We start from the raw sequence: 22,217 nt of genomic DNA, 5'->3' as shown, positions 1-22,217 counted from the left end.
CTTCCTGTATTATGGAATATTCCAGAAGAGGAAACTGATTTTAGGTATAATTGACATTTTAATCAAAAACTAATTTTATCTAACAACAATTTTCCATAAGGAAAATTTGTTTTTATTCACCTTCACAACTTCCTCATTATTTAGATGATACGTCTTTATCATTTTTGTCAATGTAACTTCCCAAATAAGATGTTGCAATCATTCTCAACTGAATTGGCTTTTTCATACAAGAAAATCCAGTTGTGTATGATTGCTATAGCACAGCATCCAATGAGGAATGGATGCAGCCCTTTGAGTTGTCCCTAAAAAAAAAACAGTTGAAGAGAATAGAGCATCCTCCTGCGGATGTCAGTGCTATTTCTGTTTCAAAGAAAAGTTTCTACACTGTAAGGTTGCAAGTTTGGAGGCTTGGAAGATTGTGGACAACATCTAATGAAACCATGGAGATGGAGGTGGTGGTGGTGGTGGTGTGAAGGCACCATTGCCCTGCCCACCATTTTGCTCAGTTATTCTGTATAAATGTACCCACAATCTAATATATGTATAATACACTTACTTTTAAAGTGCACTGTCTATATTTAACTTGCTTACTTAGCATGCCCTTCTCATTATGGGTCCTCATGGAAGTACTTGGCAGGCATTTTGTTTAAAATCCTGTATTGAACATTCACATGCAAAAAAGGTCAAATGCTGTTATCACATTTTGTAACAGTAGATAAAATGCTCATAATTCCAGACAGCCGTGACCTCCTTGTATAGGAATTTTGCTCCTCTCATGAGATTGCATGCTATTGATTCAGAGATATCAATGGGCTTTATTAACGATGAGCTCCAAAATACCTCTCATTTAGATGCATTAATGGCCTTTGGGTTATTTTGTAATAACTGTTCCATTAACATGTGATGTGTCTCTAAATGGGCTGAAAACCCTGCACTTATGAAAAGATTCTTATGAGTAGACAACCTTGTGTTTCAAAGCAGCTGTATAACTATAATTAATATAACACCCATAGCTCCAGCTGTCATCCTCAGGAATTGGGTAAGGTCAGGGGAGAAGCATTTTAGTCCTTAGAATCTTAAACTGTCACCTGCAAGCGTAAGTGAAGATTCAGTTTATTGCAGAGAAAAGGACAAGGTAGACCTCTGTTGTAAAGTAATCTAATATTTCTGAAAGAATGTTCAGAAGTTCAAGTTTAAGTCTTTAAAAATGGCACCATCCATTTCCGTTTTCAGAATAAATTACTCCTAAATCAAATCATCATTGAATGATTTAGGTGGACTGAAGTTCCTTTAAATGAAGGTTAACTAACAAATGGCTGATTATGATTAAATCTAAGTTATAAAACTTACTTCCCATTTTCCTTATGAGAAAGGCAAGATAGTAATATGTAGTTTTACCTAAACCAGACTGGTTAGAAAAACTAGCTAATATTTTACAGACTTTAGCCAAGTTTCCAAAAGTCAAGTTTTGAATCCTAGCTTATATATATGATTCTTCAGTCATTTGCTTTTTTAAGCATAGTAGGCTATTTTAAATACAGTAAAATTAGCATGTTCTATTTTTCACATAGTGGGCTAAAATAATTTTAATGGATGAAGGAACACAACTGTAGAGCAAACATGCAGGCATCACACATTATTTTAATATTTTGTGTGTGTAGAGGGAATATAGGTCAAAAGTACTCTACAAGTATACATCCCCACATAGCACTTGAATATTGTATTTTTTTTTCCACTGGATTCTTCAGCTCAGCATTTCCTTCAGTCTACAATTCCTGCCACGTTGTGTTCTTTAAATCCCTCTTTATGCTAGGTCTAGGTTCAATATACACCTTAATCCAAGGAACTATGCAGACACAACAGGAAGTTGTGCACTTGACTTTTGAAGTGTGCTGTGCCTTTGTAAGAAGTGATTGGCACTTTCTGTGCTGGAAACACTGGAGCCTGTCTGGCAGAAGATCACAGAGGACAACACAGCAATCCTAAACAGCCCATTGTTTTAGAAGGGTTAGGAATGTATTGTAAGTCTGCTACTCAAGTTTGTCTTTCCCAATCCCCAAACCAGGTGGTTCGTGATGTGAGAGTTGACAGCACAAAACCTTAATAAATGCTGAACTACAATTCGAACTGATGGGTGGGATTTTTGTATAAATAAATAAATATTCTGATACCTGATTTCACTTTTTGTTTAATTATATATTATTAAGCTACATAAGAGATAGTAAGAATCTATCAACCAGCCTGCTGTTCCCATAATTATAACAGGTAAATACACAGTATGGGAGTAAGAGTAGAAAGAATGAGGCATTCTGTTCCTAATACAATAATTCTAAAACACGTTGTTATTTTTATTGTACTGTGAATCAATTGCTTAGTAATTTATAAATAATTACTGTACCTGTTCCCTCTGTATACAATAGACCCTTTCTCTTGCACAGTAGGTAATAGCTCTTTTGTATCTAGCATATTGATCAGAAATTCCCTCATCTTCTGATTATTTTTTATGATGCCACATTAGGCCCGATATTATATCTTGTGTTCATTTTAAGATATAGTCTTATGCTGAAGCCACTTGGAGCACAAGGCAGTTGGGTGGTATTTTGCTGCAGGAGAAATAATCTTTTGACTATAAAATACAAATTAATTTGAAACTGTATTACAGTATAACATTTATCAGTTTCTGATTATATAGCTATATTGTCACTTTCCATGCAAACTCATATTTATATAACCCTATGAAGAATCTGATTATCTAGATATTTTGGGTATTCTCCTTGGGTAAGACAGCTTCATGGGTGACAGTTGCATTTGTGGCTAGTAGTCATGACAGTGAAAGGAAACGTCCACATTCAAAAGCAGTAAACCTCTGAAGGCAAGTGCAAGGGTCCACTGTTGTTGGCCCTCCAGGGGCACCTGGTTAGCCACTGTGTGAAACAGAATGGTAGAGAAAATGGTCTGATCCTGCAGAGCTCTTCTTATATTAAAATGAAATTATAGTTTGTTTCCTTCCAAGTTTGCATATCAGATTTTTTTTAAAGAAACATTTTAAAAGGTATACAATTACAGTATGTAGGGACTAGTATAGAAAGTTGATTTCCTTCCAGGGTTTGTTTGCTTAATCTTCTAGGGATTTGTTCTGTCACACCTTCTACTTCATCTATCTACCATTTTTATATAGGACATTTCTGACTGATGTTTTAGTTGGCAAATGCACAGGTTCATTATATTTTTCTGTGTAATTAATCCATGAGCTTGAGCAATTCTGCATATTGAAAGTTTAATTTTATTTATTTATATTGTATGCAGTGACTTGCATGAATTCACACTTGCATCAAATAAAAATGGGTTGGGCTCAGGGTGGATTTGATTTAAATCAAACTGATTTAAATCACGATTTAAATCACTAGTCATTAAGGCTTGATTTAAATCATAGTTTTCTACATAAAGACTAATTCTTGCTGGTATATCTTTAATATGCAAGTAGATGCCTGCCTTACCGATAGGTAAAGGAACTTCATTAAAGTATTCCCAAACTGGGTCTCTTCTACGGCCTGCTGCCATTATAGGTTTTTTCTTCCAAGGAAAGAATGTGATAAACCTCAGGTCATACACACAAAAGATCCAAAGACTTGTGCAGTATTGTGCTCAAAAAGTTTCACTTTCATTTTGTACTGCTTGCCCCTCCCTCCTCACACTTAGTTTCTTCTTGTGCAGATCTATTCCACTCCAAACAATCAGAAAAATATTGTTTCTATTCACTGAACTTCTTGAAACTTAGCACTGGAGGGGTTGATTCTGTCTTCATAGGTTTGTAGAACAATAGGATTACGGTCTTTTTCTCAACTCTGTTCATGTTATAACATTTTTGCTGTGAAGAAGAGGCATATGATCTCTGCTGAGCTAACACAAATTCAGTTTTGAGAACTGCAAAACCAAGCATCTGTGATAATATCTTGTAGGCAGAGAAACTGCCCAATAATCTTACAAAAACCTCTGGAAGAGCATGACATTGTGAATGGATTAATGGAATTTATTTACCAAAAAAATAAACATATACAGCCTTATTCTACATAATTAAAAACTAATCTTTATTTCATGATGGAATAACCTTTAGATGGTAATATATTCTCCTCAAAAAGCATTTTATTTTAAAAAAATCCGATTTAAATCAAAAAAATCCATTTTTTTAAATTTTTTTAAAAAAATCATTGATTTTTATCCACCCTGGTTGGGCTAGAGAGAGGATGTGTATTCATATATGTGTCAAACACCATCTAACCATAAATCATGATGCAGTCTGGCATATGTATTTGCTTCTCCTGCAATTTCTGTCTTCCCAGACTGCAGAGTAAACTATGATTGTGCACAATCTTCACAAAGTCCAGAATTTTTGTAAGGAAAAATCATAAGCATCCTGTACTGCCATAAAATAACGGTTTTGTCCTTTGGCACAAACCCAGTGGTTCATTCATCCACTTTTAGTGTTGTACTGAGAGTTATGTTGGCCAAGTTTGGGCATCTTGGGCAGGCAGAGGAGGTAGCATGAGTCTCGCTTGCCTGTGCAGTGTCTTGTAGCCTGGTGCACCTGGTCATCTGGCTGCACCAGAAAAAGACTGGACAACCACCTATTCCATCTGTCCAGATCAAATAAATGCAAGAGTCTTTAATTATCTGAATTTTGTTTTGGTAGATGTTTATTGAACAAAATAAGCTGAAAAGGCAAAGCCAGCTTCTGCTGCAAAGCTCGGTACCCAATGAGCAACTTCTGAAAGCTCTGGAGGAAAATGCAAAACTGAATGTAATGTTAGAGGAAGAGAGACTGCAACACAGGCAAAAGGTAAGAGTGATACTTCTCAAAGGCCTTGTGTTTGTTTGTTTTTGACTGATTGTGATTAGGACTGTATTCAGACATCCTGACAACCTTTGTCTGTGATGGGCATCGAACACGGCTTGTAATCATGCTTGTATCCTTCCTTCTCAACCTGTTCCCTTCACATGTGGAGAGTCATTGGAGAGTTCCTAGTTTTGGAAGTCTGCTGTCAAAATCCAGTTTGTTGTGGCATATGATTGTAGTCACATCAGCAAATTGGAGTTTGTTTCCTCCCCACAAAAGGGATTATAAACCATGACGCTTTAACTCGTATGCTTCTCGAGCTGTGGTTATAATCCTGGTATATTGGAAGGAAATTACTCCCAGTTAGCTTAGATGTCTGCATTTGGAAGTCACAGCAAACTAAAGTTTAAAAGGAAGCCTTTTTTCTCATGCCACATAAGGAAAGAGGGCTAATCACAGCAACATGCCATGTTCATGCCAATCACAGACAGAGATTTGTTTTAATGTCTGAATGCAACCTATGATAACTAGACAATGCATTGTTTATAGAATCCTAGGCTGAGTTTCTCTAAGACCATGGAAATCAATGAATATAAATCACTTTAGGATTGTACTGGCAGTCTCTTTTCACAAAGTTATCACATTTGAAGGATGGAGAACTATTAATGACTTCCAGTTCTGGAAGGGTAGCATTTGTCCTTACATTCTTGGATGAAGGCTCACCAAACCAATTGTAGTCCACTAAGTTCATCAAGCTTCATGTTTTTGCTGAATGCTTCAATGCTACAAAGATGGGTTAGTAAAAAAACCTGGTGGATTGCAAGCTGTGCAGGCCTGTTCTGCATGAAGAACTGCACATGATACTTCAATCATACATCCTGAAAAGGCTGACAAGCTAGATATTTAAAGGATACTCCCAGTATCTGAAGGAGCAAGTAGACTTAATTACAGTGGAGCACCCTGGGCATTTCCAATGTGGGCATTGCCCAGGCTAATTCCTGCTTTGTGTCAACAAAGTAACAGTACCACAGGCCCTTTGGCCATACTTTGAACTCCACAATGATACAGGCAGTTTGTAGATATGGTAAAAATGCTTTGAAACCTTACAACTGACCATCCCAAAGCACCAAATTGTAGCCTTTAGAAAGAAGATGGCTTTGAGGATTCTTTTAAAATATTGTACACATAAAATTGTTTTCTTGGCTTTAGGGATGCATGAAGTAAGACAAATACATGAACAGTTTAAACTATTTAGCTGCCCGAGGCAATGGCAAGCCCACCTGTATCTCATCAGTGCTGCTACTTCCCCTTTGAAGTGACCAGAGGAAAGAACTGTCTTTGCCTGTTTGCTGTTCCTGGTCTCTTTAAAAATAGTTGGACAAGCAGTGCATGCACTCCAGGGATTTCTGAACTCCCTTGAGATTACTTCCTCAGTCACCATTTTGGTTGTGCTGGCAACAAGCAACCAGAAACGGTGGCCAAACTCTCATGAGAAGTGCCCTTTTGAGAGTCTGGAAACCAGCATGTGTGTTTTGCTATGCTGCTTCTGAAGAGGCCTACAGGATTGTGGATTATGTCTTTTGACTCCCAGGTAGTGGTGGCCACACCTTAGAATCTGAAATGAATGCCTCAGTTGGCATAGTGGTTAAGAGCAGTGAGACTTTAATCTGGAGAATCAAGTTTGATTCTCCACTTCTCCACTTGAAGTCAGCTGGGTGACCTTGGGTCAGTTACAGCTCTTCCAGAGCTTTCTCAGTCCCACCCACCTCATGGGTCCTGCCCACCTCACAATTGTTGTTTTGGGGATAATAATAACATACTTTATAAACCACTCTGAGTGGGTGTTAAGTTGTCCTGAAAAGCAGTATATACATTGAATGTTGTTGTTGTTGTTGTTGTCAGGTCTCCTCATTATAGATCCTGCTTTGTATAAGTAAAGTAAATGCTGTTCATTTTAACACTGTAATGGAATATTATAAGTGGAGACCCACAAAATTCATGGGGGGTGGGGAGGAAATCCCACCCACCCCACTGGGCCAACTATTTACCAGGCAGCTCACTACTCCCCCCTTCACCTACCAGGAGACTCATGGGGGGGGGGGTTAGTTTGGCCATCCCCCTCCCTGCTGCCCTTCCTAAGATCAGTGGTAGAGGATCTCACCTTCCCACCCTCCTACAACACTTACCACCTCAGCAACAGTTTCAATAGGAGGTAGAGGAGACTCCCCCATCCTTATCATTTACCCACGAGCCTCCAGAGCTTCAATCTTCGTGATAATTTTAGCTGAGTTCCCCTCCCCTGCCAAAGGGGAGGGCTAATCAGCAAGGGTGGGCCCCTCACCAAAGGCGACCAAATCAGCCCAGGTGGATAACACCAAGCCCTCAGATCCAAAGCTGTCATCAACTCCATCTTTGACTCCATGACCCAGTCCATCAGGGTCTAGAACACCTTGAAGTCGAACCCACTCCATCTCGCTCAAGGTGGTGAGTCTGTTGGATCCCACCTGAGTTTGACTGGGCACATCAGAATCAAGAAGCTCCCAGGAGACAGGTATCTGAACAGTTGTCTGTTTTGGGGTTGGGGTGGGGGAGCCTTTTTAATGTCTCATATTTTTCTTCAAACCTGCTATGATTTACAGATTTAAGTATTCATAGATGGGGCCAAGCTGAATATTCGATATATTGATTGTGGTTTATTTTATTTTTATTCTATTTTTTATTTGTTATTTATACTCCCATCTTTCTCACTGAGACAGAGTGTAATACATTACAGTCAGTTTCAAAGACATTTCAATAAATAGTGTAATAGAGTATATAAACACAAATTTACAGAGATTTAAGACTAACAAGAATCCCATACAGAGTTGGAAAAAAATGCTGAAACACAGGTTCATTTTTAGACTTCTGTGCAGTCCCACATGGGACTGTGCACGTGCAGGCCTGCCAATTCAGAAGGTTTTTTAGCTTAAAATTACACCAGAGGGCACCCTAGCCTCCCAGTGTGCATGTGTGGCTGTTTCCCACCAAAAAAACAGCCCTTAGGGAGGCAGGGCACCCTCTCACCCAGAGTTCCTCTTTTGCCACCCATCAGAGAGGTTCTAGCTGATCATGTTGGAGATAAAGACTGAGTTTTTTTTCTTCAACTGACGAGCAGATCCGAGTGAGTAAAATGTCTGAAAAGGCTCTCTTTAAACACTGAACTAAGTGCAGTACAAAAATGATGTGGACAGATGGACACTCCCTTTGTTTAATTTGTTTGGGAGAAGGGCACAACACCCAGTCCTGCAAACACTGCCTGAGCTTCATGCCGAAAGCCCAAGCAGAGAGAGCCGTTAGACTTAAAAGCATTGTTGTGGGAAAAGGCCTTAGCAGTGGTGGGCCCCTCACCAAAGGCGACCAAATCAGCCCAGGTGGATAACACCAAGCCCTCAGATCCAAAGCTGTCATCAACTCCATCTTTGACTCCATGACCCAGTCCATCAGGGTCTAGAACACCTTGAAGTCGAACCCACTCCATCTCGCTCAAGGTGGTGAGTCTGTTGGATCCCACCTGAGTTTGACTGGGCACATCAGAATCAAGGTCTCCCACATTTTCGGATCTGACAACTCAGATCCGAAGATCAATGCTGAAAGATTTGGTCACCCATCATTGCTCAATCGGATCTGAGTGGCAAGGAAGCCTCGGAGGGGGAACCTCCTAGGAAGAAAATGAAGAAAACAAAACATCTATCTAAGAAGGAGGCCCCTAGAACATCACATGAAAAGGAGTGGGTGAAACAGGAAGTACTTGTGATTGAGCCTTCTCCCACTCCATCGTTACACTCCAAATCTCCCTCCATACCTTCCAGGTCACTGTCAGCCCATTCCTCAGTGGAGGAGGGTGAGATCCCTCGAAGGAGACAGCTGTCATATTGCTCTCCTCAAGAAGAACAGTTCTACTCTCACAGGGAGACGTTGTGGTATCAGGAACAACCCAACTATGATGTGGATACAAGGAGATCATAGCATACTGGCATATTCCCTAGAGACCCATCACCTGGACCACTGAGATGACACCATTTGTTTTCTGGTTCAAGGATGGTCTTTCAACTCTCAACTGCAGCTATCAGCCATCCAGACAGTAACCTGGGCAGGGCAGCAGAAGCAGCACAGGGCCACACCCCAACCTGCAAACAGGGAGGAAGGGAATAATAGAGACCAGCTGAGGCTGCTGGAAGCTCTGAGCAGAGGAGGCTCGGCAGCCAAACAAGAAAGCACAGCTGTAGCTGCCCAGGGGCCTGAAGCTCAGAGCAGAGGAGGCTTGGCAGCCAGCCAAGAGAGCACAGCTGTGCCCAAAGCAGCCAAACTAGCTACTCCAGGTGCAGCTGCTTGAGGCAGCCAAGGCCAATGCTAGAGGGCAAAAGAGCGGTGTGGCTGACAGGTGGGGCCAGGAATGAGGGAAAGGATATAAGGGAAGTCCACCCACAGGGCAGGGTGGGTTGTTGTGTAGGAGTGTGGTGGAGTGGAAGAGAGAGAGAGAATGAGAGAACATCGGAGAGGAGGTGGAGGAAAGAAGACGAAGAGGAGGAGAAGGAGGATTAAGACCAACAGCTGGATGGAGACAGCTGTCATGGAAGGCAGCCGGGACAATGTCAGGTTGAAGAGACCTGCAAGTGGACTGAGAGGGTGTGAGGGTGAGGTATACCCCCTCCTTCCACAGAGTGGGATCCCACATATTCCCTGAAGGTCCTTTAAGGCTGAAGTCAGGCATGCTGGCGTCTCACAGGGCGGCGCCCTTGGCAGAACCTGACACTCATATCTGTCAACACACCCTCCTCCCTCCTCATTAGTCACTGAGGAGAGGCAATCGAGGCAAAGACAGGACCTGCATTCTACCCCTTCTGACAAAGAGGGAAAGAAACTAGATGCTCTGGGTAGGAAGATTTATTCTTCAGCTGCTTTCAACATTAAAATTGCAAACTATGCCGCCATGATGGGGGCGTACCAGATATTCTTATGGAGCAAAGCGGCCACGTTCCATGAGAAGTTGCCCGAAGACCAAAAACCCTTGATCAAAGTCATCCAGGAGGAAGCAGTAAGGTTGACCAGGCATCAGATTAACACGGGTCCGAATGTTACACCACCTTGAGAACCATGACATCTGCAGCGGTGCCGAGGAGACACACCTGGGTCAAATCCACATTACTCATTCTAGGTCGCATGTTCCCTGCATTCCCCACGCAATCCCGAGTGCCGGTCACATTACCTCATTAAACAGACGCATTTCATTCGCATTTCTCCCGAATATGTGGTCACAGGTTTTCAACGGGAGTTTCACGGTGGCCGTGAATGGGCCAATGCGCAATTTACGCGGTTTTTTAAAAAAACCAGCCCCCTTCCTGTCTCTCCAGCTGTTCCGAGAGTTCCTATTGGCTGATTCAACTTGCAAGTGCTCCGTAGTCTGCAAAAGCCTGTTTTTGACTTCATAGCATTGGATTTATTGATTATGCTGTTTCTGAATCAAATCTGGTAGTTTGAAAAATCATTTTGGGGTGAATCCACCCTCAGAACGGACTTGCGAAACTTCCTTTTTAACTGTTTTTTATTTTTTTATTTTATATTACTGTAATATCGAAATTATGAAATATCGAAATAATGACACTCCAAGGAAGTGAAACTTCAGTAAAATTCAGGCACTGAACTGTCCTGCATAGGAAATGCCCACGAAAGCTTCCCACATGCTTCCAAATTTCCAAAAAAGAAACGGGAGAGAGCCATGAGTGCTGTCAGTGGGGGAAAGAGAGGCATCATTATCTTCAATGATGTTTCTTTATAAGGCAAGATCGAAATAACGGAAAAGTGTGCTCAAAAAAATAAAAAAAAATGGGCGGGGAAAAAAGGTCCCGCCCAGAAAAGCGGTTTTCGAGCGGCCGTGTGACTGGAGGGACGCGCGAGAAAGATGGATTGGAAGCAGGAATGTGAACGAAGAGGAAAAAATCGCGGATTGGAGGCAAACGGAAGATATCCGATAAACATGCGGGTAATGGGTGAATGTGGATTCGACCCTGGTTGAGAGCCACGGCACTGCCTACGGAAACATGAAATAAGATGGAGGATCTGCCCTTTATGGGGAAGATGCTGTTTTTGAAAATGACTGATGAACCTGGAGGGATGGGGTCAGTTAACTGGGTTACACCTGCTGGATCAGAGCTAGAGGACGTTGGTCCTGCCTTAGCTGTTGGTGGTGCTGGCTGATCAGCAGGTATTCCCTTCCTCTGAGGAGTCCTTAGCTTCTGGCTGTTCAAGGCTGGCTGCATGGAGCTCCTCTTCCCCTGAGGAGTCTTCACTATCACTCAGCCCTGGCTGACTCACGATAGACGCCATCTTTGGTGAAAGGCTTCAGGCCTTCTATTCAGTTTGGTGTTCCATTACTACTGATGTTTGGGTTCTTAAAATAGTTCACTCTGGTTATAAAGTTGAGTTTAAAGGCCCCCTGTGTCTGACTCTTCCTAATTATTCAGATTCTCAGAAACTCCCCGAGTTGGGGGTAGAGCTTAAAGCGTTGATAGTCAAGGGCGCGGTACAACTGCTACCTGATGGAGAATCAGAATTAGGCTTCTATTCCAGATTTTTCTTGGTTGACAAGAAAGATGGGGGGATAGGCCAATTTTGGACCTTAGAAGCCTGAACAAATTTATCATTACCTGCAAGTTTTGTATGATTACATTGCATATAGTTCTGACCTTGCTAATGCCAAACTGCTGGTTTGCCATGTTAGACCTAAAGGATGCATACTTCCATGTCTCTATTCATACAACACACAGGAAGTTCCCAAGGTTCATTTATGAAGGGAAGATATATCAGTACCAAGTCCTACCCTTTGGTCTATCCACAGCACCCGCATATTTACTAAATGCATGGTAGTGGTCATTGCTTACCTTAGAACTTTGAAATACTGTATTTATCCTTACTTCAATGACTGACTGATTACGGGTCAGTCAGAGGAAGATGTATGTAAACAGTAGAACTAACTTTACATACCTGTGCTCAATTAGGACTGTTCTTTAACCAAAAGAAGTCCAAATTAGTCCCAGCAAAGATGGTCCAGTTTATAGGGGCAATGTTAGATGGTACCACGAACAGGGCCTTCTTACCTATAGAAAAAATGCAAAAGATAAAAGGGTTGATCAGGACATTTCAAAGGTGTCGCTTTCAATCAGCAAAAAAAGATCCAAACCCTCTTGGGATTCATGGCATCGACTACTGCAGTGGTCCCCTTTGTGAGGTTGAAAATGAGGGAACTACAACTATAGTTCATTTTGGTGTTCTATAGTGAGATAGATTCGCAGGAAAAATGGTTTATTTCCCTAGGAAGGTTATAAAGTCATTACAGTGGTGGCTAGTAGAGGCCCACTTATCAAAAGGGGTTCCCTTTGGACATATAGTCTCACAGGTGTCCATTACTACAGATGCATCCAGTACTGGTTGGGGAGTACACTGTGCAGATGTTTATACCCATGGGACATGGGACAAACATGAGAGAGACTTACACATTAACTCTACTAGAGTTAAGAGTGGTACATTATGCTTTCATCTCATTCTCAGATGTGGTAAAAGACAAGGCTGGCCTAATCCTCACAGACAATTTGACTGCTATGTTTTACCTCAGCAAGCAGGGGGGCACCATGTCCAGGACTCTATGTGAGGAAACCATGTTGATTTGGAACTGGGCCATAGATTACGGGTGTACATAAATGCAGTGCACATACCCGGGGTAGACAACACCATAGCAGATCAAATCAGCAGATTAGGAGACAACCCACACTAGTGGACTACCAAGGACTCCTATATAAATCCCATCTTTCACAAATGGGGGTTTCTGGACATAGATTTATTTGCAACAAGAGCAAATTGAAAGGCAGAGTTGTTCTGCTCAAGAGGTGGCCAAGGGCATGGATCATTAGGAAATGATTTCCGGCTACATTGGTCAGACTGCCTTTACTATGCTTTCCCTCCAATACCATTATTAACCAGGGTAATAAGCAAAATTCAGTCGGAGAGTTCGAGGGCGATCATTCTAGCCCTGTATGAGCCCAGACAACCCTGGTTTCACAGACTACTGAGGTTAGCCAGAATCAGTTTCTACACCTACCCAATGAGCCAGATCTCCTTTCCTGGCAGGGAATATTCATGACATAATGAAACTCAAGACTGACAGCGTGGCTGATATCACTGGGGGAACTCTCCAAGAGGGTGTAGCTCACATAATTCTCAATCCTAGACGATTGTCCACTAGGCATTCATATGAGTTGAAATGGGAGAAGTTTAGAGCTTGGATGAAGGGCAGACATTTAAGTGCTACTGATTGTACACTAGCTGAGATTTTGGAGTTCCTATTAGACCTTAAAAAGAAAGGACTGTCCAACTCTTCAGTTAAGGTGTACTTAGCAGCCATTTTGGTATTCCATGTCCCAATGACACTATGCCTTGGACATCCTAGACAGGAAAGAAGCAGCAGTAGGCATGACAGTACTCCAGTCTCTCTTCCTGTGAAAAGAGTAAGCTCCACCACCCAGGTAAGCAGCTTGTTAATCTCCCATGTGGGACTGCACAGAAGACTGAAAATGAAAAACAGGGTTGCACTTACCTGTGACTGTTGTTCATTGAGGTCTTCTGTGCAGGAACACATGAGACTGCGCATGCGCAGGCCTGCCAATTTCAAGATTTTTTTTAGCTTAAAATTCCAACAGAGGGCGCCCTAACCTCCCAGTACGCATGCACGGCTATTTCCTGCTGAAAAACAGCCCCTAGGGAGGCGGGGCACCCTCTGAGCCTCAGTCCTCTTTCGCCGCTGTACACTCCAGGTAAGTAGAAGAGCCTAAACGGGGAAGGAGGGAGTGTATGTGTGCCTGCACAGATGACCTCAATGAACAACAGTTACAGGTAACTGCAACCCTGTTTTTAAGCAATTCTGAGACTGACATATTAAACAACAGAAAATATCCAGTAGAATCATACTTACAGCAACGGACAGTACGTAGTAGTAAAGTCTATAGTCCTTGTCACTTTACTTATGCAACTCTTTGAGGCCACTTCCTTACAGTACAACCCTCCTATCTGAGGGAAAAGCCCTCTTGAATAATTCAGTTCTGCATAGCTTGCATAAATCCAGGAGAGTGGGAGCTTTTCTGACATCTTCAGATAAACCATTCCATGAAGTGGAGGCCACCACAGAGAATTCATGTGAATTGGCAGCTGTTGATTTTGCCATTTGCAGGGTGGCATCTGCAGAAGGCTCTGTTCAGATGAGCAAAGCTGCTGTGGTAGAAGATAGGGAGAGGCAGTCCTGTACATATGCCAGACCAAGGCCATAGAGAGTTTGTGTGGAGTAGCCAAAACCTTAAATTGAGCCTGGTAGCTGATAGGTAGCCAGTGGAGTGATTGCAGAATGGGAGTGATAATCATGGTCGTTCTATCTCCTGACAATAACCGAGCATACAGTAGATTCAATATGATCTTAATCAGTGGTGGAGATTTCAGCAATATTATGTGCTAGATGTAACTAATTTGCTACTTCTAATTTTAAAAAGGATCATAATGGTTAAGATTAAGCAATGTTAATCTTGTTTTAGGAATAATAAAATAAAAGCAGTAATCAGTTCTTTAAAAAAAAACATACACATGTTATCTTTTTATCTTACCAGCTTTTAAAATGGTCTGTTTCTGTTTTACGGATAGTTTTTATGCAGCTTATATATATATATATATATATATATATATATGGCTTTTTTGCTTTTTTTTTAATGGCTTATTTTTGTACTGGGGTTTTAATTGTAAGCTGTTTTGAGCAGGACTCTGAAAGAAGTGGCATAGAAATATTCTAAGTAAATACATTATGTTTGTATGTATATACGGGAAATAATTGTCAGTTTTTGAGAGAGGATCATTTTTTAGATTTGACAAATTAGATATATTAAGGGCAGGGAAGTTTTATTTTACTGTGTCTTAGCACTTCAGCTCAAGTGTTTTATAAATCACCTATTTATTGCAAGCAGCAGGAGTTAGAAAAAATGTGTGTGAATAATAACCTTTAACAGATGCAGGCTTTTAATAACTTACATTAGCATTTCATTGCTTGAATTTTTTTAAGAGTGTATGTTCATTTAAAAATCTCCTTTAATACATTTAGGCACTTCAATTTTGGAAACGTTTTCTAAAACTGAAAACCTTAATTTTCAATATAGATGAGAGCTCCCTGGATCCTAAAAGGAAATGTTTTTCGAATTGTTTTTCTTATACTGGAATTTACTATTTATGCTTAACTTCAGGGTATATTCTAAAAATAAGTGCAAACAGAAGACCCCTCTTGAAATTAACATGAGGTGGACAAAATAGCTAGATACTTGAAGCATGCCACATTTTATATGGTTGCACCCTAAATAACTACATATGAAGTGAGTTCACAGAAAAGGATTTTTGCCCGCTTCCCCTTCTTATTGCAGTCTCCTGTGCACTCTCAGAAGCCACTCATGAGCTTCTGAGGACCTTTTAATTGGTGTGGGATGAAGCAGTGGGGAGGGGCTGCTGCCGGAAAAGGAATTAATAGACATTTCTGCTGCCTCTCACATGAGTTCCGCAGAAGCAACAGATTTCTGCCAATATTCTCTTCCATCTGCAGCCCCCAGCACAACTCTGTTCCTGAGCCACCTACTCTCCCACCCCCGAAGAGTGGCTGTTTGCGGGCAATGGAAAAAACTCTTCCATGAACTCACTCTGTTCACAGTTCTTTCAGAATAGCTTCGGCACAGAAAATGGTAACTTGTGCAGAATCCCAAGAATGTGACCTTTCATTTGAAGAAGATGACATTTGTAGACCAGAATGAACAGGCAGTTTCTACAAGCTGGATCGGAATGAGGTTCTCATCTGCACAATCTCCCATCGTCCCTAATTCTTTTTTGTCTTCTAATTGCCATTGCCCCATCCATGCATTTAATAAAAGAGCACTTTTTTCATTATATAAAAACAAAGCCCAGATTGTATAGCCAGAATAAAATAGAATGCAGGTACTACTCTAACCAAACAAACATTAAGATTTACAAAATGTACATATGGTGTTATAACATTTGGTGATTCTAAGGTTCTTGAGAGAAACTGAGATTGTGTAAAGTGCCTGATGCTTCCATGAGTGGGAGTATTGACAGCTATTAAATAGGATGGCGAAGTCAATGTTGCTTCCTTCTTAGGAATGTCCATTAACCTTGAACTGCTAGGCGCAGGTATTGAATAACCACAGAGTACCCTTTTATTATAACATAAACATACACGTTCTTAAGAATTCAGTCCTTGCTACTATCAGAGACCCAGATATAGAGATTTGAGAAGCCCTTGGCTTAACCTACCATAGTTGTTCTTTTGTTACATTGGTAAGTAGGACAGAAGATGATGTATTTCATTGTAATTGTATATTTGTCAATGACAGGTTAAAGAATTAGAGGAGCAACTAGAAAATGAAGGCTTGCACAAGGAAATCAAATCCCTTAAAGAACAGATGGAACTTCTAGAGGAAGATAAAAAGGAATTGGAGGGAAAATGTCAGAGTGCTGAAGAAAGAGTTAAAAATCTAAAACATTCAGGTAAAGTTCTTGTTGGCTATTTCACTTTTACTATCAGTATAATGGATGCAGAGTCAATAGAACTGACTCTGCATCCAGCCCAGACCATTCAATCATTGCATTACTTTTAAGGGGCTCTCACAATATTTCACAATATGGAATTTGTGGTGCAATTGGAATCTCCAGGCTACTGCTGCGATACATCTTTTGTTTTATAAAATGAAATGTTCTTGATAATTCCAAATTTCTTGTTCAGGTATATAAAAATGTATTTCTAGGCCATGTTAAATATTATGATCGTTCACATTTTTAAAGACTGAAATTCATAGAACATGATGTTTTGACAAATGTTTTGACATACAGGAGAGATTTGTCATGCCACAGTGACCAGTTAAAGGGAAAAGTCTTTTGTACTTTTCTAAGCGGGAATGCTTCCAAATGTAGAAGTCATGAAGAGATTAAAAGCATCTACACAGACATTCTAGATATAGCATTTATTAGTATATTCAAAGAAACGATTTAGCCCTTCACAGTGAGTCAGGAGGCAACAACTCCTACAGATGTGAAGTTTTTTTCCCTATGTGTTATTGGCCCTTATGTGATTGACATTTAAAAAGTAAATGCTGTGTTGACAGCTATGCAGAAGGAATTAACATTGCAACTCCTATGGGTGTTAATGGCTAAAATCCATGGGAGCTGTGTGGTTAATTCTCTGCACATCAGGCTAAACATTTACCCCTCACTATCTGACTGTAGAAACTGTCTGACTTGCTGGCTATTATTTGTCCAGTTTATAGGCTAAAGCAAGACATCAGGAACACTGACAAAATCACTTAGAGTACATATAGTATGGAGTAACTACTGTAATTTAGTTGTTACCAAAGACTTATTTGCCAGAATGGTGCCTGACCAGCTTACAGCATCGTACCTATTAAATGCTAAAAACTGTAATTTACCACTCTTTATCTAAGATTGCCATTTCTTAATAAATTCAAAATACAGTTACCAGCAGGGGAAGTACTGTTTAACTATCCTAAAGCAGCTGGATTATGTGGATGGAAAATGTCAAAAGAAAAACATACTAATGCCTTTGTGCAAGGTCCTAAAACTGTTTTACAGTGTTGTGTGTTAATTTAATCACAGACTTGTAAAGTAACTGGAAAACCTATGGAAATTACCCAGGGGGCTTGCTCAGGGACCACTGTGGGATCTTAAATGAATTACCTGAGTATGTGTATTGACTATATTTCAGCTTGATGGCATCCTTTAAGGTCTTGTGTATTCAGCTGTTACTTGAATGCTAACAAATAATGGTTGTTTACTTTATGAAAAAGTGATAAAGATACCGCTAACAATTCTTCAGGATTTAGAAGCAACAATATGTCTGCTGAAGCATTCTTAGAAAATAAAATAAACAGAAGTCTGTTGGCACTTTAATGACTAACAAAAAAAAATCTAGCATAAATTTCCATGGGCTAGATCCCACTTTTTCAGATTCAAAGATGAAAAAGCTTATGGTAGAACAAAATTTTGTAGGTTTTTAAAATGTCAGTAGACTTATTTTTATTTTAGGTGCAGCAGCTTAATATGGCTATTCATCTGGGATTAAAAAATAAAAGTGCTAGTCGACGCTGTTACTTTTGACATGAAACAAATCATTAATGTATAAATGCATTTGAGTTTTAACAGTCAGCACTGTCAGTTCTTAGAAATTTGGTGGTGGTAGAGAGTGCCGTCAAGTCATAGCTGACTTATGGTGACCCCCTGCTGATGTTTTCACGGCAGGAGACGAAATTTAAGAATGTGCTTTTAAGACTCGATTTTAAATTACCTCCGGGTGCAGATGACAGACTACATTAGCATAGGGTCATACAGCATTAAAAATAGTTCAAGTCTGACCCAAGAAGCTTTTAAAGATGAACACTAGTCCCATTGAATCCATAGTTTGCTATCTGCATTGATGATACTGTAGTTCAACAATATCTGTGTCTAGAGGAATCTCCTGTAAGCCCCAACATGAGGGAGCTCTATTATCCTTTCCATAAGCACCAAAATAAAACTCAAATACTGTCCCTAAGTGTTTTAATCATTTATGGTCCTACATTTATGATTTATTCCACAAAATTTAAAATGATAACTTTTATTTCAAAAAGCTGCTTTATAATGCATGTTGCCAGACGTATCATTTACAGAACAAGACAAATTTGGTTATGGATGAACATTTTTCTGAAAGTAATGACAGTTTTGACATAAATCTTGGTAGCCATTTTGTCAGTATTTCTGGACTACACCTTAAATTTCCATAATAAGTTCCTGCTTATCTAACAATAAAAACAGTTTTTGATGTTTTGTGTACCTATATCCCTAAAATAAAATCTTCACAAAAATGTCAAAGATAGTTGATTGGATCCAGACTTTAGTTTTACTTGGCAGGAGGGCTACATGTAGGGCAGGATTTCTACCAATTTCCCCCTTCCCACTGCAGGTGTAACTTCTCTTTTCATGGGTTCTATGGGGCTTAGGAAGCAACTTTCACACAATTTTAAGAAATAACTTTTTTTCTTTTAAACTTTTTAACAATTAATAAAATACAACTTTTTAAAGAAAAAAAATAACTCTTAAGTGCAACCCTACGAAAAAACCCTCTAAATCAACAATGTCCTTGAAAAGGCAAGCAGTTCAACATCCAATAAGTGATGAGTCCTCTCTCATCCATTCGAAGCAGCTGTACAGCAGGCTTCTGTCTTCTTGTTGGGAAATTATAGCCCTGCAAAAATAATACAATCCCAGTAACACCAACTAAACACAATACACAAACGCCACTTTAAATCATATTTTACATACAACATTTGATTACCTTATTCAAGGTGATAAGAGCTTATAATTTATTAGGCTCCCCAGCAAACAGCCTCCTCCTCAGCAGCCTGCCTCTAGCTTCTGACTCCACCCCACTGGGCTAAACCGATTAACCTCACAGGGGTTACACAGGCACACATATAAACCCAGTGTTGTTTCTTGAGGGCCCTGATCCCTGGGGAATCATATCAGGGGAGCATAGCATAGCGCAGCACAGCATAGGGGAGAGTTTTGTTTTGCAAGTGGAGCATCATTATAATACTTTGGATACAGCTCTTTTTAAATGAAAATTATTTTTTTATAAGATAATTAAAACTTTTGTCACTTAGGTGGTTTGGGTGACAGTCTATAATATCAGAGAAGTAATAAAAAAAGAATGCCTGCTGCTGTTGTACCGTTATAGTGTGTTAGTGAACATCCGTTTTAAGTCAAAGGAATTGCTTACACTCTGTTTACATGGGCACAAGAACATTTCAACTAGAGAATCACAATATTTTGGTTTCTTTGCACAGTTGATGAACTTCAAAAACGGATACACCAATCAGAAAACTTAATACCACCCCCACCTCCTCCATTGCCACCTCCACTTCCTCCTCCTCCAAATCCAATAAAGTGAGTATATATTGAAACGTGAAGCTCTTTTCTTGGGCAAAGTCTGTGCTTCTCAGATTTAAACTAGTTAAAGCTGGTGAATCCTGTGTCAAGATGGTAAAATCGTGAAGGCCAGACTCTGGAACCAATCAACTCTTGCCATGTATTGAGTAATTTTCTTACCACAAAATTAACCCAGAATAATAGTGATGCCAGAGATGCTAGTCTGTGCTCCAAAGTGTTTCTGTTTTATTCTGTTCCATAATAAGGCTGGAATTTTAGCTTGACAGCTTGTGGCAATTACAGTCCCAGTTTAATATGTGATCTGAAAGTGTTTTATTTATTCTATACTCATGCCATCAGGATAAATCTTGCAGCAAACCTGTATGTTCAACTAGATTGGTCTGCCTATTAAACAATGAGAAACTGGCAGATCCCAGTGCTTTTCTGCTTGTATATAATGAAGAAATGCTTTTAAGAAGTTTGAAATTAAACACTTTGCTCCAAGGCATCATGTTTATGCCACGGGCTTATATGTGTGAATCCAGTCCTATCAATATAAATGCATTAAATAAATAAATAACTTTTTGACTTGTTTTGTTTAGTATTCTGTAGTACTTTCCTGCATAACGGGGTTATGCCCTTGGAGCCTTCTGAAATTTGAGCTCCTCATCTCATGTCACTCCATGGAAAACAATACTTTAGATCTTTCAAGAGAATACTCTTCCCACCTTAATTTGTAAAATTTCATAACCATCCGGAATTCCAATATGCTGAATACTCAATGATTCTGGGAAGGCAACTGATTTTAAATATTGGGTGTGTCTGTTTATAATGGATAATAGAAAAATCTTCATCAGAAGCTTTTCTACAAGACTCCACAGATCTGGACAACACATGCCTCGCCCTCTGATGGCCAGCCTGACCTGGCCAAGATTCTCTCCTCCCCATACCCAAATTCTTCACAAAGTGCGAACTAGTCTTGGGGTAAGGTTCTTTCAATATGCTAGGTGTGAAGACCAAGCATGTCTCTCACCTGCTGCTTGAAAGTCCTGAGTCCTCAGTCCTGTAGAAAAACAGCATATATTTCTACCTGTTCTGAACTCAATTGTAAAGTGAAAAGCCAAATCTTCCTTGAGTTTTCTGGGTATATGTGTAAGAACTTAGAGGATAATGCTGAATAGTAAGCACAAATAATGACTGGCTTCTGAGCCAAGCAGAAATTTTATGGATCCCTTTTATCTCTGCTGAAAGATAAACAACTTACTTGTTTTAATGGAAACTCATCCTGCCATATCACTGCAAATTCAGTCAAATTAATTTTCAAATAGTGCAATTTGTAGGTCTGCAGTTTCCACCATCTTTTACATTATTTGACTTGCTGGATCTTCTTCCTCAGCTAGGGAGCCAGGTTTCTATACCCTCCTGGCAAGGTGCGGGGGGGGGATGGGGGACCAGCACTTACCTTGTCGGCATTTCCTAGTGCTCCTCACATGCATGCACTTCTCAGCAACCCGATTTGGGACCCGAATGGGCCCGATTCAACCCATTTAGAGCCAAAATTGGCCCACTGAGAAGCGCAGGAGCATGCTCAGTGGCAGAGTGATGAAATCACTCCTGGAGGTGATGTTGCTGCGGTGCCCCTGAAGCATGCCCAGGAGGCCCATTCCCCCATCTTTCCTCTCCTGCCAGTCAGGTAAGTAGAGGCGGGGGGTGGAAAGTGGGAGCAGGACATCCCCTGACCCCAGTGGGGGAATGATATCCTCATCCTCAGCCCAACTTCTGTATGCAGTTCCTATGCAATTTAGACATATTTGCTCTGCTAATACTTTACATTCTGCCCACCAGCATACTCAATACTGTCCTTCTTAAAAGATTTTCCAAGCCAGACAGGAGTATAATTCATTTCAATCCTGATGAGGCCTTAATGCAGAATAATTTTCACACGTTACTCAAACTCAGGAGAAAAATTGCAAGCCTTGCCATATGTTTTCTCTGTCAACAGCTGAATTTACAGGAAGTGTTGCCTCAAATCATCATATTTTTACCCAATATTTATTATGAAATACTGTATCATTCTCCCAGTTTAAAAACAACACCCCACATAGCAAACCATAACAATATAATATCAGTTACCAAAACATAACAGTGAGCCTGAAATACAATGGGAGAAAGAATCTGTATAAAAATAAAAATAGTTAAAATGGAGAAGAAAGCTTATCTTGACTTGCTCAAATAGTACTTCTGAGGAGCAATGTGAAGCTTCCTTATACCATGTAAAATCTAGTTTAGTATTGTCTGTGTTGACTGGCAGCAGCTGTCCAGGCTTGCGGGCATAGAAAGG

General features: G+C 40.2%; 1 protein-coding gene across 1 annotated transcript in view; it reads left to right on the top strand.

The window, feature by feature from the left end:
• SHTN1 (shootin 1) overlaps positions 1-22,217 on the top strand; it is a 147,383-nt gene that overhangs the window by 88,114 nt on the left and 37,052 nt on the right. The window contains exons 9-11 of the mRNA XM_054983737.1: positions 4,691-4,837; positions 16,294-16,447; positions 19,795-19,894. Of these exons, the coding sequence (XP_054839712.1) occupies positions 4,691-4,837; positions 16,294-16,447; positions 19,795-19,894 (401 nt within the window). The remainder of the gene's footprint in view (positions 1-4,690; positions 4,838-16,293; positions 16,448-19,794; positions 19,895-22,217) is intronic.

Source organism: Eublepharis macularius, chromosome 6 (assembly GCF_028583425.1).
Source record: "Eublepharis macularius isolate TG4126 chromosome 6, MPM_Emac_v1.0, whole genome shotgun sequence".
NCBI lineage: Eukaryota > Metazoa > Chordata > Lepidosauria > Squamata > Eublepharidae > Eublepharis > Eublepharis macularius.
This window is presented reverse-complemented; position numbering and strand designations above follow the sequence as displayed.